A 14,801-nucleotide genomic window follows, 5' to 3' on the forward strand; every position below is an offset into this window, starting at 1 on the left:
TATCCTACACACACTAGGGCCAATTTTTACATTTACCAAGCCAATTTACCTACAAACCTGTTTGTCTTTGGAGTGTGGGAGGAAACCGAAGATCTCGGAGAAAATCCACACAGGTCACATTGAGAACATACAAACTCCATACAGACAGCACCCGTAGTTGGGCTTGAACCCGGATTTCCGGCTCTGCATTTGCTGTAAGGCAGCAACTCTACCGTGCCGCGGTGTTAAATTACCTGGGCAGGAAATCTAGGCAATTCCCTCCAAGCTCCCAAAGGGATGAAAACACATGGGAATTGGGGAGCTTCAAGTGTCCCCTTACTTATCCTTCCTTAATAAGAGCCTAAAAATATGAACAAGGTGGATCAGGAAAGAGAAAGCATTTTCTCTCTTCAGGAGAACAACTGCACTCTGCTACATGCAATCAAAATGTTTCTCTAAGGATAAGCTTGAATGTATTGTTTAATTCGATTGCCTTCTCACCACTCTGCACAATTTTGCATTTTTTTTAACGAAAGTTTCTAAAGAACCAATCATCAACAAAGTTATCTTAATGCAGACCCAGTGTATCTTATTTCTCATAGGGTCTAGCGTTCTTCATTTCAGTTTTGGTTTTGATGATCGCACTGCGCCACCTTTGGAATCAGATTCAGTACATGATTTTTTCTTTTCTGGGTAGGAAGAATATTTTTAAATATGGTATCTTTAAAACATAAAGTAGTTACTCACACTCTCCTCCTGTTTAAGGAACTAAAGGAATAGCCTAATATTGATATATCAATCGCTTCAAAACTTAGAATGAAAAATGTTCCTCCGCTTTTACCAATTTAAGACACATTTTCTCCAGTTTTGAGATTGGGTTATTCTGATTGCCAGTTTACTTTTGCTGCTTTCAGTGTTATCTGACCATAGACCAACAGAATATCTTATCACAGATTCTGTTTATTTATCTTCTCTATCTTGAAATCATGAGATAATGAGAAGAGATGAGACTTAATTTATACCTGCCTGAATTACAAACCCAATTTTCCATTTTTGGTGTTCAAGTTACCATTAGCTGACAACTGTGACTTTTTAACTTCATACTAAACACTTTTATTTCCAAATTTGAAAAATCTGTGACAAATTTAGTTTCTCCACAAATTAGCCAGATTCTGCTTTTGTCCTCAAACCCCATAATAATCATACCAATTTGCATTTGTGAGAGTGAGAAACTACTTATATGTGGCATATAAAGCAATCCCAGAAATTAATGAGTGAGTGGTGGATTGAAGCTCTAATGATCTTTTCTGGATGAAAAATGTTTTCTTTTTCAGAAAAGCATCATTTTATAATCACTGTTTCTTGTGCGCTTTGTGTGACTTTGGAACTTTTATCACATGAGTATGTCCTTAATTTTTCAATTGATTTTGAAAAATATAAAACAAATAAAAGATTGAAAAACCAAACAAAAAGCTGATCGTGAGAAAAACACACTGGAAGCAGAGTAGGGTGAAGGCTAATTGCAGTTCTATGTTCTTGCTCCTTACACTTTAAAAGCATAAAATAAAGGACCTGTCCCACTTATGTGACTTTTTCGGCAACTGCCGGCACCCGTCATAGGTCATCGAAAATGTTCAACATGTTGAAAATTCAGCGGCGACCAGAAAGACGTTACGACTTTCGCCAGGGGTCGCCTGTATGGTCGTGAGAGGTCGCCAGGGGTCGCCTGTATGGTCGTGAGAGGTCTCCTAGTCACCCAAAGAGTCGTAGTGTCTTTCTGGTCGCCGCTGAATTTTCAACATGTTGAAAATTTTCGGTGACCTATGACGGGTGCCAGCAGTTGCCGAAAAGGCCGCGTATGTGGGACATGCCCTTTAGTAACCAGATTTTAATTTATTTAGAATAAATCTTCCTTTAATTTCTTCCCATGTCATTTTCTCTGTTGCCCGTGTATTCTCCGGAGCCAAAGTGAATAAGAGAACTAGTTCCTCCATGTTTAAGAAAGAACTACAGATGCTGGAACAATCGAAGGTTGTTCCAAAAAATGCTGGAGAAACTCAGCGGGAGTCAGCATCTATGGAGAGAAGGAATAGGCAATGTTTCGGGTCGAGACCCTTCTTCAGACTGATGTCGGGGGGGGGGGGGACGGGAAAAAGAAAGGAAGCAGGCGGAGACAGCAGGACGTGGGAGAACTGGGAATGGGGAGGGGAAGGAGGAGAAAGCAAGGGCTATCTAAAATTAGAGAAGTCAATGTTCATACCGCTGAGATGTAAACTACCCAAGCGGAATATGAGGTGTTGTTCCTCCAATTTGCGCTGGGCCTCACTCTGGCAATGGAGGAGGCCCAGGACAGAAAGGTCAGATTGGGAATGGGAGGGGGAGTTGAAGTGCAGAGCAACCGGGCGATCACATTGGTTAACACAGACTGAGCGGCGGTGTTCAGCGAAGCGATCGCCGAGCCTGCGCTTGGTCTCGTCGATGTAGAGAAGTTGACACTTAGAACAGCAGATGCTGTAAGTGAGGTTGGAGGAGGTGCAGGTGAACCACTGCCTCACCTGGAAAGACTGATTGGGTCCTTGGATGGAGTCGAGAGGTCCTCCATGTTGTTTGCTTATAATGTTTCAAGCTCTCTCTTAAAGATTTAGAAGGATAGGAACTGAATGTTATTTATATCGCAGATTTACAACAGATGTAAGCCACTTTAATTTGAAATAATTTTAAAAGTTGGCTGGAGCAATAGAGACACTATTACACTTAGTAAAATGACTAACAAGAGGACTGAGAGACTGTAAATATTGTTCATAGAGTCATACAGCAGGGAAACAGGCTATTTGGTCCAACTTGTCCATGCTAACCATGATGCCCCATCTAAGCTAGTCACATTTCCCCAAACTTGGTCTATATCCATCTGAACCTATCCTACTTGTCTATGTGTCTGTTAAATACTGTTGCAGTATTACCCTCAACTACCTCCTTTGGCAGCTCATTCCATGTACTGTTGGCGGCGCGACTCACCCGTTGCAGCGGCCCCTACAGCCTGTCTGTCTTTTTTTATTTTTTGTCTAGTTAAATGTAGTGTTGGTGTTTTTTTTAATACTAGTTTTAAATGTGTATCGTGGGGGGCGGGGGGTGGGGGAGGGGGAAACCGTTTAAAATCTCTTCCCTGTCCGGGAGACCCGACCTTTTCCCTGTCGGGTCTCCATTGTCGTTGGGGCCTAGCACCGTGGAGCAGCCTCCAACCTGAACGACCCGGGGGCTCGGGAGACTGCGGAGTTGCGGACTACTCACCATCGTGGGGCTGGCCGGCCTCGGAGCGTGGGGAGCGGTGGTGACTCGCTGCTGCGACTCGACTCCTGGGGCTCGGAGACTCCAGCAACGCAGCCGCAGGCCTGGTGGACTGGGACATCGGGAGCTCGTGGGTCCTGGGGGAGAGAGAGACCGCTTCCCGGAGCTCCCGCAACGCGACTTCTCCAGCCCGTGTCGCGGGGTTGGAACGACCTGGAGCGGGGACGTACATCGCCCGGCGCGGCTTCATGGCCGTGGGACATTCCAGCGCCCGCCGGGGCTCCAACTTTGTGACTTTTAGACCGGGAGCTGTGCCGTAAATCGCCCGGCACGTCCTAAAATGGCCGTGGGACTTATCATCGCCCGCCTGGGGCTTGGACATCGGGAGAGACATGGAGAACAGGGGAGAGAAAAGACTTTGCCTTCCATCACAGTGGACCCACTGTGATGGATGTTTGTGTGAATTAAATTGTGTGTATGTCTAGGAAATTGTCTTTGTTTGTATGGCTGTGGAAACAGAATTTCGTTTGAGCCTCACTGAGGCTCAAATGACAATAAATTGTATTGTATTGTATTGTATTGTATCCACCACCCTCTAAATGAAAAGTTGTCCCTCGCATCCCTGTTGAATTTTTCCCCTCCCATCTTAAACCTATGTCCTCTGGTTCTTGATTCCCGTACCTAAGTAAAAGACTCCAAACATTCGCCCTATCTATTCGCCCCATGATTTTCTATGCCTCTCTAAGATCACCCTTCAGTCTTCTGCGCTCCAAGGAATAAAGTCCTGGATTGCCCAGTATTTCACTATAGCTTATCCCCCAAGCCCAGGCAATATCCTTGTAAATCTTCTCTGCACTCTTTGCAGCTTAATGACCCTTCCTATAGCAGGGTAGCCAAAACTGAACACAATACTTCAAATGTGGCCTCACCGTTGTCTTGTACAATTGTAACATAATGTCCCAACTTTGTGAATTGAATTAAATTGAATACTTTATTGTCACATGTGACACAGTGAAATTCTGAGCTGGCATACCCAAGATATGCAAATAGCCGCCCATAAAGGGTGTTTACAAAGGTACAAAGTACCCCCGCACCAGGTCTTCCTTTGTCCTCCCCCCTCCCCCTCCTCACGGCTGTCCCCCCACGCCGGGTCCTCCGTTGTTCCTTCCACCAGCAACAGCGTCCTCACTCCACATGGTCCGTCCTCGTCCATCGATTGGTGCCATTGTCGACCTCCACAACAACCTCTCCACTATTGCCGCCGGGTCCTCCCCGGATGCCTCCATGGTGCTGAATGAGGCCCCAGCCACGGGCTCCACAGACCATGGGGCATTGGCCGTGGGCTTCGTCAACTCGAGAGGCTCCATCTCCAGCCCACGAGGCTCCGACTGGCGAGGCCCAGACTCCGTTCCGCGAGGCTCTGGCATCGGCTTCTCAGCGGCACCTCCGGAAGGCGCCTGCCATAAAATCAATGCCCTGACTGATGAAGGCCAATGTGTCAAAAGCCTCTTTACCTACCTATCTATATGTGACACAACTTTCAGGGATCTATGTACCTGTACTCCTAGATCCCTCTGCTGTATAATACTACCCAGGCCCCTACCATTCACTGTGAAGATCCAGCCTAGGTTTGACTTCCCAAAATGCAACACGTCGCATTTATCTGTATTAAACTCCATTTGCCATTCCGCAGCCCACTTGCCCAGCTGATCAAGATCCCGATGTATTTTTTTTATAACAATCTTGACTGTCTACGATGCCACCTACTTTAGTGCACCTGAAAACTTATTAACCATACCTTGTACATTCTCATCTAAATTATTAATATAAACCACAAATGGCAATGGGCCCAGCATCGAACCCTGAGGAACACCACGAGTTACAGGTCATCAGTCCAAAAAACAATCTTCCACCACCATCCTCTGCTTCCTTCCATGAAGCCAATTCTGTATACTATGTTTAAAAATGGAGAAGATGTTTACCCACCTTAACGTCAGGGATTGGATATATAATCAAATCCTTACATAAACTATAATAGAAAATATCAAGAAACCAAATCTAGAGTAGCCAACACAGGTTTCAACTGGGAAGAAGATGTTTGGTTAAACGTATGTAATTTGTTGAAAGAGCTTTGAATACCTTATGTAAATGTATCAGACAATTATTCCTCACCTCCTCATGCACCTATCTGCCATCTGATTTTGTTATAAGATACCTATGTAGGAATTGTTGTTACGAATACATAGTGTACAGCATTAGATTAGTTGCTTCCTTTTTATATTTAACTGTTAGATCCATTAGAGAAACCATTGTCCTTATCGATAAAGCCTTTTGGTCTTTAGAATTTTTAGATATGCTTCTTTAATAGCAATGTTTCAGATAGTTTGTTTAAAAAGCCGGTGTGCTCTGCATTGCTGTGCTGTGCTTTGTATTCTGCCATGACATTTTAACAATGGAGTGAAATAAACTTCTGGCATAATTATTGCAAGGTGCATTTTGCCCTGATTTCATATGACAACAGTTTTTGTCAAAGTATATTGGGAAACATTGACATTCTTTGTAAATTCCCTATCGCAGGGAAATGAATCATGTTGATAGTGATTATTTCAATTTAGCATTTTCAAATTTATCAAAATATCTGGGAAATTCAGAGCAAAAAGCACTACCTCAAGACTGAATTACTATGGGCTTTGCACTACAGAGTTTGCACTACTTACTTTGGCTTGCACTATTATGATCTGATTTATCTACAATAAACAATAGTTTGCTACATATTTATTTTTGTGTTTAGTGTGCATGTAATGTAAAGTTGCAGCAAGTAAGAATTTCACCATTCCGGCGCTTATGAGTATTAAACAGCTGTAACTCTTAACAACATAATCAAACCGTTAAATCCATAAGACCATCAAAAAATAATTATCTATCAATTAAATAACAACCTTTGTTCTGAGATATATTTGGACAGAGATTATGTTATTTACAGTAGGATTGTGTGATTAACTCCTAACAACATGTTTTGTCAGAAAAATACCAGCAGCATTAATTTAAATTGAACAAAAGCTCTCTAACAGTGTATTTAACAGGGATGACCATTTTTCATCATTTCATGACATTCAATTTCATCCTATTGAATGGCGTTATATAATTTACAAAAAAATAACCTACCATTATAAGGAGTTTACATTTGTTTTGTGATTTTGTGCCCACTTTAATGCTCTGATCCAATTATGAGTCCAGCTTTGCTTCTTTTTATTACTGCCAAAGACCTGTTGCTTGATAACTATATATAATCTGCTGACAAATAATCAGATTAATAGTAAAAGTTTATTCTTTTACATTGAAGTGCCCATTACTAAGACAATAAGAAAGAAAGCAGTAAGTTGTGACCTAGCAATATTCAGTATCATGAAATGAAATGACAATCACCTTATTTAAGAATTACACCCGTTAAATTCCAGTTGCAAGTTATTCATTCCATGATATCTTGAAACATTTTAGTTTTGCATCCTTTGAAAATATTACTACTCCAGAACTGAAAACTCACTACTGGAGGAAAAACTTGTTTATTTTTGGTATAACAAGGAAACAGGCCCATTAACCCACTGAGTCCATGCCGACCATCGTTCATGTGACCACCTGTTCACACTAATTCTATGTTATTTCACATCCACTTCCTACACTCAAGGGACAATTTACAGAGGCTAACTAACCTACAAACCTTTGCGTCTTTGAGATGTGGGAGGAAACAGGAGTACTAAGGATTTGAGTATAGGAGCAGGGAGGTTCTACTGCAGTTGTACAGGGTCTTGGTGAGACCACACCTGGAGCATTGCATACAGTTTTGGTCTCCTAGTCTGAGGAAAGACATCCTTGCCATAGAGGGAGTACAGAGAAGGTTCACCAGACTGATTCCTGGGATGGCAGGACTTTCATATGAAGAAAGACTGGATAGACTCGGCTTGTACTCGCTAGAATTTAGAAGATTGAGGGGGGATCTTATAGAAACTTACAAAATTCTTAAGGGGTTGGACAGGCTAGATGCAGGAAGATATCTATATCCAGCCTTCTGTTTAGGGACCTGTTGATAACTCCCATTAGTATCTTCTTACCTTTACAATTCCTCAATTCTATCCACAGCAACTGTACATCGTCAGTCCCTTTGTCAACCCCCCCCCTCGCAAGGGACTGAATGTCACCCCTCACCAACGGAACAACCCCACCCCCTTTGCCCATCCGCCTGTCCTTTCTATAGGACGTATAACCCTGAATATTCAGTTCCCAGTCCCGATCCTCCTGCAGCCATGTCTCTGTAATCCTCACAATGTCATAAGGTTAAAAAAAAAACCTCTGGGAAGATAAGATGTTAAATCTATGTGGACACTAGTCGAGGTCTAACTGTGGTACAGGATGAATGGACCCTAGTAGGGCTTTTTGTAATCAGTGTTGGTAAACGTGCCGTGTAATATTTAGTGTGCATTGGTGCCTAGTTAGAAAGGTCTAAACTTCGGCGCAGGAGACACGAGATACTAGAATCTTGAGCAATTAAACAAACTGGTGGAAGAACTCAGCGGGTCAGGCGGCACCTGTGTATCGTCCATTCCTCCCTACACTAACAGCGCGACCCCACTGAGTCGCTCCAGCAATGTGTCTTTTGCTAGTTTGTGCACAGTTGGATATATACATTTGGATATAGACATGGCTTTTGCGTAGCACTTGCAAAACCAAGAGCATTTTTTAGTAAAGATCATGTACCTAAAATACAGATCCTTGCCAGGCTATATACGCCTTGCCATCGGAAGCCTGGGATACAGACTGTGCTCCGAGCCTAATGTACCTGCATTTGTGGCGTTTGTCGGACCTGGATGTACCACGAGAGGTTTTAATCCTCATTCGACACAAAAAAAACTGAGCGTTTGTCTATTCCCTCTCTTTCAGACTGGTTTTGAAAACTCGGCTCCGATCCCATCTGGAGAGCAGGGTGGGGGCGAAGCGATTGGCGACGACACACCCCGGCACGTCTTTTCCTTCTCCTGGTTAAACACGCAGGCTAAATAGAAACACCAGAGACACAGGACAAAACTGGGCGCATCGTAACCTTTCCAAAGTAATATCACTCATTGTAAAAATAAAATCTATCTTCACGCCTCACATTTGAGGCTGTTGATTTGGGTTTATGCTTGTGGATTTGAGAATGGGAGGATGCAGGTCATCATTTTACCTGTGTTAACTTTACCACCGGCCGCCTAGTTAGGGGTGAGGGAGCCGCGAAGCCACTAAACATTTTGATGGGAAAAGGGGAATTTCTGGTAACGTCGCCGACCGTTCCACGTGAACTGTGGTGCCTACAACTCTTAACACTTTTGTGGCAAATCTGTGTGTTGGTCCCAGCCGTTGCTGGGGTGGCGTGGCGCATGTGGGTGGTGGTGGTGGTGGTGAGGGGGGTTCTGACAACACCCAGCGGGCCTTGTATTTCAATTAAATGTGTTCTGTGTGCTTCAAATACCGCGGCGCCTCCTTCTGTCTACAGCCCAGCCAAAAGGCTGTTCACGGGCACCTCGTGTTTTAAGTTTATTCACTCAACTCCCGTGAGATTCCCATCATATTATATACAAAAATCGCGATGGATTTATTCAGTTATACAAGAGCATTATGATCTAATATACAACCTCCTCGGATATGTTACAAAATGAACTGAATTGATTGTGTACAAAGGAACTGCAGATGCAGGTTTAGACCGAAGATAGACACAAAATGCTGGAGTAACTGCGGTGCAGGCAGCATCTGCGTGTTCAGCAGAGTTCCTCCAGCATTTTGTGTCGATCTTGATTAATAAAGATCGTCTCCACGATAAAGTATAAAGCAAGTAGACCATCACAGTGCAGCTTTTATTGGAAGTATAAAGATTAGGCATTCTCTCGCTCAGGATAAATAATTGGATATTATGCGCGGTTATTATCCAGAATTCTACAATTCAATCACATTTGATGAAAATTCACGCGCTTTATAGTTTACATAGAAATATAGAACATAGAAAAATAGTTGTGTTCAAAAGGGAACTGCAGATGCTGGAATATCGAAGGTACACAAAATTGCTGGAGGAACTCAGCGGGTGCAGCAGCATCTATGGAGCGAAGGAAATAGGCGACGTTTCGGGCCGAAACCCTTCTTCAGACTGATGGGGGGTGGGGAAAGAAAGAAGGAAAAAGGGGAAGAGGAGGAGCCCGAGGGCGGGCGGATGGGAGGGTGGGAGGAGACAGCTAGAGGGTGAAGGAAGGGGAGGGGACAGCACAGGCTAGCCAAATTGGGGGAATTCAATGTTGATGCCATAGGGGCGCAAGGACCCCAGACGGAATATGAGGTGCTGTTCCTCCAATTTCCGCTGTTGCTCACTCTGGCAATGGAGGAGACCCAGGACAGAGAGGTCGGATTGGGAATGGGAGGGGGAGTTGAAGTGCTGAGCCACCGGGAGGTCATGTAGGTTAAGGCGGACCGAGCGGAGGTGTTCGGCGAAACGGTCGCCCAACCTACGCTTGGTCTCACCGATGTAAATTAGCTGACATCTAGAGCAGCGGATGCAGTAGATGAGGTTGGAGGAGATACAGGTGAACCTTTGTCGCACCTGGAACGACTGCTTGGGACCTTGAATGGAGTCGAGGGGGGAGGTGAAGGGACAGGTGTTGCATTTCTTGCGGTTGCAACGGAAAGTGCCCGGGGAGGGGGTGGTGCGGGAGGGAAGGGAAGAATTGACGAGGGAGTTGCGGAGGGAGCGGTCTTTGCGGAAGGCAGACATGGGGGGAGATGGGAAGATGTGGCGAGTGGTGGGGTCACGTTGGAGGTGGCGGAAATGGCGGAGGATTATGTGTTGTATTTGCCGGCTGGTGGGGTGAAAGGTGAGGACCAGAGGGACTCTGCCCTTGTTGCGTGTGCGGGGATGGGGAGAGAGAGCAGTGTTGCGGGGTATGGATGAGACCCTGGTGTGAGCCTCATCTATGGTGGCGGAGGGGAATCCCCGTTCCCTGAAGAACGAGGACATTTCCGATGCCTATAGAAAAATAGTTGCAGGAGTAGGCCATTCGGCCCTTCTAGCCAGCACCGCCATTCAATATGATCATGGCTAATCATATAAAAACAGTACCCCGTTCCTGCTTTTCCCCCCATATCCCTTGATTCCTTTAGCCCTAAGAGCTAAATCTAACTCTTTCTTGAAAACATCCAGATAATTGGCCTCCACTGCCTTTTGTGGCAGATAATTCCAGACTCACATGTATCTACCTTCCATTTAAACCAGCATCTGCAGTTCTTTCCGACACATATGCTTCCTTTTCTCTGGCACCTCGATATCACTAGTCACCCCGCACTCCCAAACCAACCTTGCCCTTCATTCTAACTGGACCATTCTCTCACTGAATTCTCCCAATCTCATCTTTAAAAACCTTCCACTTGCCAGGCATTTTATTACCGGTAAAGAGCATCTCCAAAGTTTTTCTTCATCTCAGTCCTAAATGGCCTACCCCTTATTCTTAAACTGTGACCCCTGGCTCTGGACTCCCCCAACATCGGGAACATTTTTTTCTGCGTCTAGCCTGTCCAATCCTTTAAGAATTGTATCTGTGGAATTATTTGCCACAGAAGGCTGTGGAGGCAAAGTCTGTGGATATATTTAAGGCAAGGATAGATAGATTCTTGATTAGTACTGGTGTCAGAGGTTATGGGGAGAAGGCAGAAGAATGGGGTTCTGGGGGGAAAAAGATAGTTTAGCCATGATTGAATGGCGGAGTAGACTTTTTGGGCCGAACGGCCTAATTCTGCTCATATCACATGATCTTATGACCTTACGATCTATCAACCTCATTGTGGAATTTGTGTTTTTTTTAATTTGCACATTCTCGGCGCAGATTAACGGTATATTAATCTGCACACTATACACTCATTTTTATCTTTGCTCTACATGTTGTATTTGCCTATATGTGTAGGAAGGAACTGCAAATGTTGGTTTAAACCGAAGATAGACACACAATGCTGGAGTAACTCAGCGGGACAGGCAGCATCTCTGGAAAGAAGGAATGGGCGACGTCACCCATGCTACAGCATCACCCTGACGACAGAGAGATGTTGTGTCCATCTTCTTGTATTGGTCTATAGTTTGATTGTACTCGTGTATGACATGAGTTGCCTCCACTCAGGCAAAACAAATATGTTTGCTGCGTTGGGTACACGTAACAAAAATAAATGTATAGCAATACATATAATTCGTCATCTACATCCACTTTTAATACTTTACAAAGCACTTCCTCAGAATCTGCCACACTCAGCCAAACTTCAATTCCCGCTACTGCCTGGCTTTCTTGTAGTAACTCACGTACCCCCGGCAACCACCTGCATCCTCCGGGAACCGCACGGAAACCTTGGGTGGGGCGCAAAATCACCAGAGGTTTCCGTTCAAGTTTCCTAAGTGGGACAGGGGCATTACTGAAGTAAAGTGAACAACTTTATTGCGTGGTAACCAGTCAGCGGAAAGACAATACACGATTACAATCGAGCCATCCACAGTGTACAGATACGTGAATAACGTTTAGTGCAAGATAAAGTCCAGTAAAGTCCGATCAATGATAGTCCGACGATCTACTTCGAAATGCCCAATCGTTTTATTTACAATCATATGTAACTTTCTCTAATCAGAGGTCTCTGAAGTCAGTTGTCCATAACCAAATTATCGCTGTAGTCGAAGTGCAGAAGAAACAGCACAGAAATGGAACTGAACCTGATTTCAACATGAGGTGTTAATCAATTATGGTCTAAAAACACAATGAATGGAATGATAATGATAAAGGGCAACTTATTGTTAGTTTGAAAATCGGTAAAGATAATGACCAAAATCCGCATGGTATGTATAGGAAGGAGCCGAAGACGCTGGTTTAAACCGAAGGTAGACACAAAAAGCTGGAGTAACTCAGTGGGTCAGACAGTATCCCTGGAGGAAAGGAAAAGTTGACGTTTTGGGTCGAGACCCTTCTTCAGACTGGGAGCCAGGGGAAAGGGAAACGAGTGATATTGCGAAATAGTCGGTGATATGGATCTATTTCTCGCATTTCTCTTTCCCCTGACTCTCAGTCTGAAGAAGGGTTTCGACCCGAAACGTCACCTTTTCATTTTCTCCAGAGATGCTGTCTGGCCCACGGAGTTACTCCAGCTTTTTGTGTCAAACTGCATGGTATGTTCACTTGCAAGTATTTGACATAAAATACGATGCCCATTAAAAGATGAGGCATGTTTTCTCAATTAAAATTTCTATTAGGATATGAACTCCACGATAAACGAATCTAACTTTGCTAATACAATTCCGTAACTGTAAAGTATTGTTCCTTTGATCACCCATGTTTACTGATGGCAGTGAGATGTTTTCGGAATCAATAATCGAGGAGACTACCTGGTTGGGTTTGGGTTAACGACGAATGCGCCTCGAAGCAAATAAATAAGAGGATAGTTACTGATTAACATGTCTGGGTTTTCTGACGAGGAAATTGAGACATTGGATGAGATTGTGAATATATTTTATATGTAGGCTGATGATTCAAAACCGTGGGATGAAAACCACAACAGCAACTTTGATACTGAAATTGCCGACCTTTCCACGTGAATTGAGGAGGCCGCGGCTTATCACTCTTTTGAAGCTAATCCTTATCTCGGGCAAGCTGTAGGTGAGGTGGCTCGGCGGAGAGGGTGGAGGAGGAAGGCTTCTCACGAAACTGAACAGGCGAGCGTAGCATTATAAATGTGAAGAAGGGTCTCCATCTGAAACGTAATCGATCCATATGCTCCAGCTAGGCTACCTGGCCTGCTGTGTTACTCCAGCACTTTGTGTCCTTTCATTTACAAATATTTTGTGTTCTTTGATATTTCAAATGTCGCGGCGCCTCCTCCTGACTCTAGTCCGGCGAGCAGGCGGTTTACGGGGACCTCGTGTTCACAGTTCATTCACACAACTCCCGTGTGCATCACATCACATCACATTGTCGCGCATATTTCAAAGAAAAACATCAATGATTTCATGGAAAACTCCCACAAACACTTTACAAAAACGGCCTGGATTGATTAACACCAATCTCCGCAATAAAACATAAACCAAATAGACCGTCACGTTGCAGTTTTTATTAGAAATATAAATGTTAGACATTCTCTCGCTCAGGATAAATGCTTGGTTATATATGCGTTTATTACCTAGAATTGTACAATGATCGTCAAATGCACACTGATTTGGTGAATTTCTAGTTTAGCCACAAAAATAATCGTGAATGGTGAGTGATAGGTGGCAAACTCCGGCCAGCGTCTCTATTTCCCGACTGCATCCATTATTTTCCTGTTTTTCTCCGCTTGCCTGGCCATTTGCTCCACTTTAGCTATCCCGATCAGTTTATTTAGAACATGCAGAGGTACATTAAGGGAAAGGAGGGGCGTCTCGCGCCTTTTTCCTCTTTCTAACAACGCATCCAGTAAATGTTGGTATTTGTCATAAGCGCTATTCAAGTCTCCAACTTTACCATGTAGGGTGCGCTGGAACTGGATGCGTGGCACTTGGAAAGCGCCGTCGGGGGCAACCACCTCATGTAGATTTGGAGCAGGATAAGTTGGCTTATTGTTCGCCTCGGTCAGTGCTTTAAGGTATTCCTCCAGGAGGCGATTCCCAACCAGTGGAACGAAATGCTGGAGCTCCGATTGCGGACCAGGGCGGTTGTTAGTTGATGCAGGCTTCAGTAAAGGCCAACAGTCATCTCTGGGTATCAACGTAACCAGGAGCACAGCAATGCAAAACACCACGGGGATCTTCATGGCAGAGAGCTGGGGTTGAAGAGGGCAAAGGCAAATTAAATTCGCACTCACTGCTTGCTATCTATCGCACGAGGAATCTATCGCATCGAAGATAGACACAAAATACTGGAGTAACTCAGCGGGAGCGGCAGTATCTCTGGATGGAAGGGATGAATGGGTGACGTTTCGGGTCGAGACCCTTTTTCAGAAGTTTGACTTCAGCCTTCTGAAGAAGGGTCTCGATCCAAAACGTCTCCCACTCCTTCTATCCAGAAATGTTGTCGGTTCCGCTGAGTTACTCCAGCATATCGCGTCTAACTTCAGTCTTCATTACGCAGTGAAGTACATCATTGCTCAATATTTGCTCTTGGTTCTTTATCTTTGATCATCACTACATAAATCATGGAAAACACCTTCAACTACGACTCTGTCCCGTGTTAGCGGAGCCAGGAAAGAAGACGCGGCTGGAACGAACACACGCACACACAGAGCGCAGGCAGGGCATCGATTACAGTCCGGTATAGCCCAGTACTTTTCATTAGTCATCTGAAACAGTTATACCTGGAAATGCTAATCTACATTGCATTACGCCTCCAAATACAGGACCACATTTTTAAATTTAACCCTTACTGTAAATTAAATGTTGGTGAAACAAGTACGTATCGGACAGAGAATTAATGCAAAATATTGTGGAAATCTGAAAATGAAATAGAAATAAATACTTTAACCGG

General features: G+C 44.2%; 2 protein-coding genes across 5 annotated transcripts in view; one reads left to right on the top strand and one right to left on the bottom strand.

Moving 5' to 3' along the window:
- Window positions 1–8,764, top strand: part of trim55 (tripartite motif containing 55) — a 43,641-nt gene extending 34,877 nt beyond the window's left edge. For 3 of the 4 annotated variants that reach the window (XM_033019811.1, XM_033019814.1, XM_033019812.1), the window contains one exon: window positions 8,200–8,764. In XM_033019811.1, coding sequence (XP_032875702.1) covers window positions 8,200–8,319 — 120 coding nt within the window. In that variant the 3' untranslated portion in view covers window positions 8,320–8,764. Of the gene's footprint in view, window positions 1–581; window positions 673–8,199 lie in introns of all 4 variants that reach the window. The other variant, XM_033019813.1, reaches the window with a different exon arrangement.
- Window positions 8,765–13,593: 4,829 nt separating this feature from the next.
- Window positions 13,594–14,091, bottom strand: LOC116971733 (UI-like). The gene has a single exon (XM_033018864.1). The coding sequence runs from the start codon at window positions 14,089–14,091 to the stop codon at window positions 13,594–13,596; it is 498 nt and encodes a 165-aa protein (XP_032874755.1).
- Between the last annotated feature and the right edge of the window lie 710 nt (window positions 14,092–14,801).

This window comes from Amblyraja radiata, chromosome 4, assembly GCF_010909765.2.
Source record: "Amblyraja radiata isolate CabotCenter1 chromosome 4, sAmbRad1.1.pri, whole genome shotgun sequence".
In the NCBI taxonomy this organism is placed as follows: domain Eukaryota; kingdom Metazoa; phylum Chordata; class Chondrichthyes; order Rajiformes; family Rajidae; genus Amblyraja; species Amblyraja radiata.

Excerpts from the sequence above, each read along its gene's own strand:
- LOC116971733 (XM_033018864.1), bottom strand. The coding sequence starts at position 14,091 with ATGAAGATCCCCGTGGTGTTTTGCATTGCTGTGCTCCTGGTTACGTTG.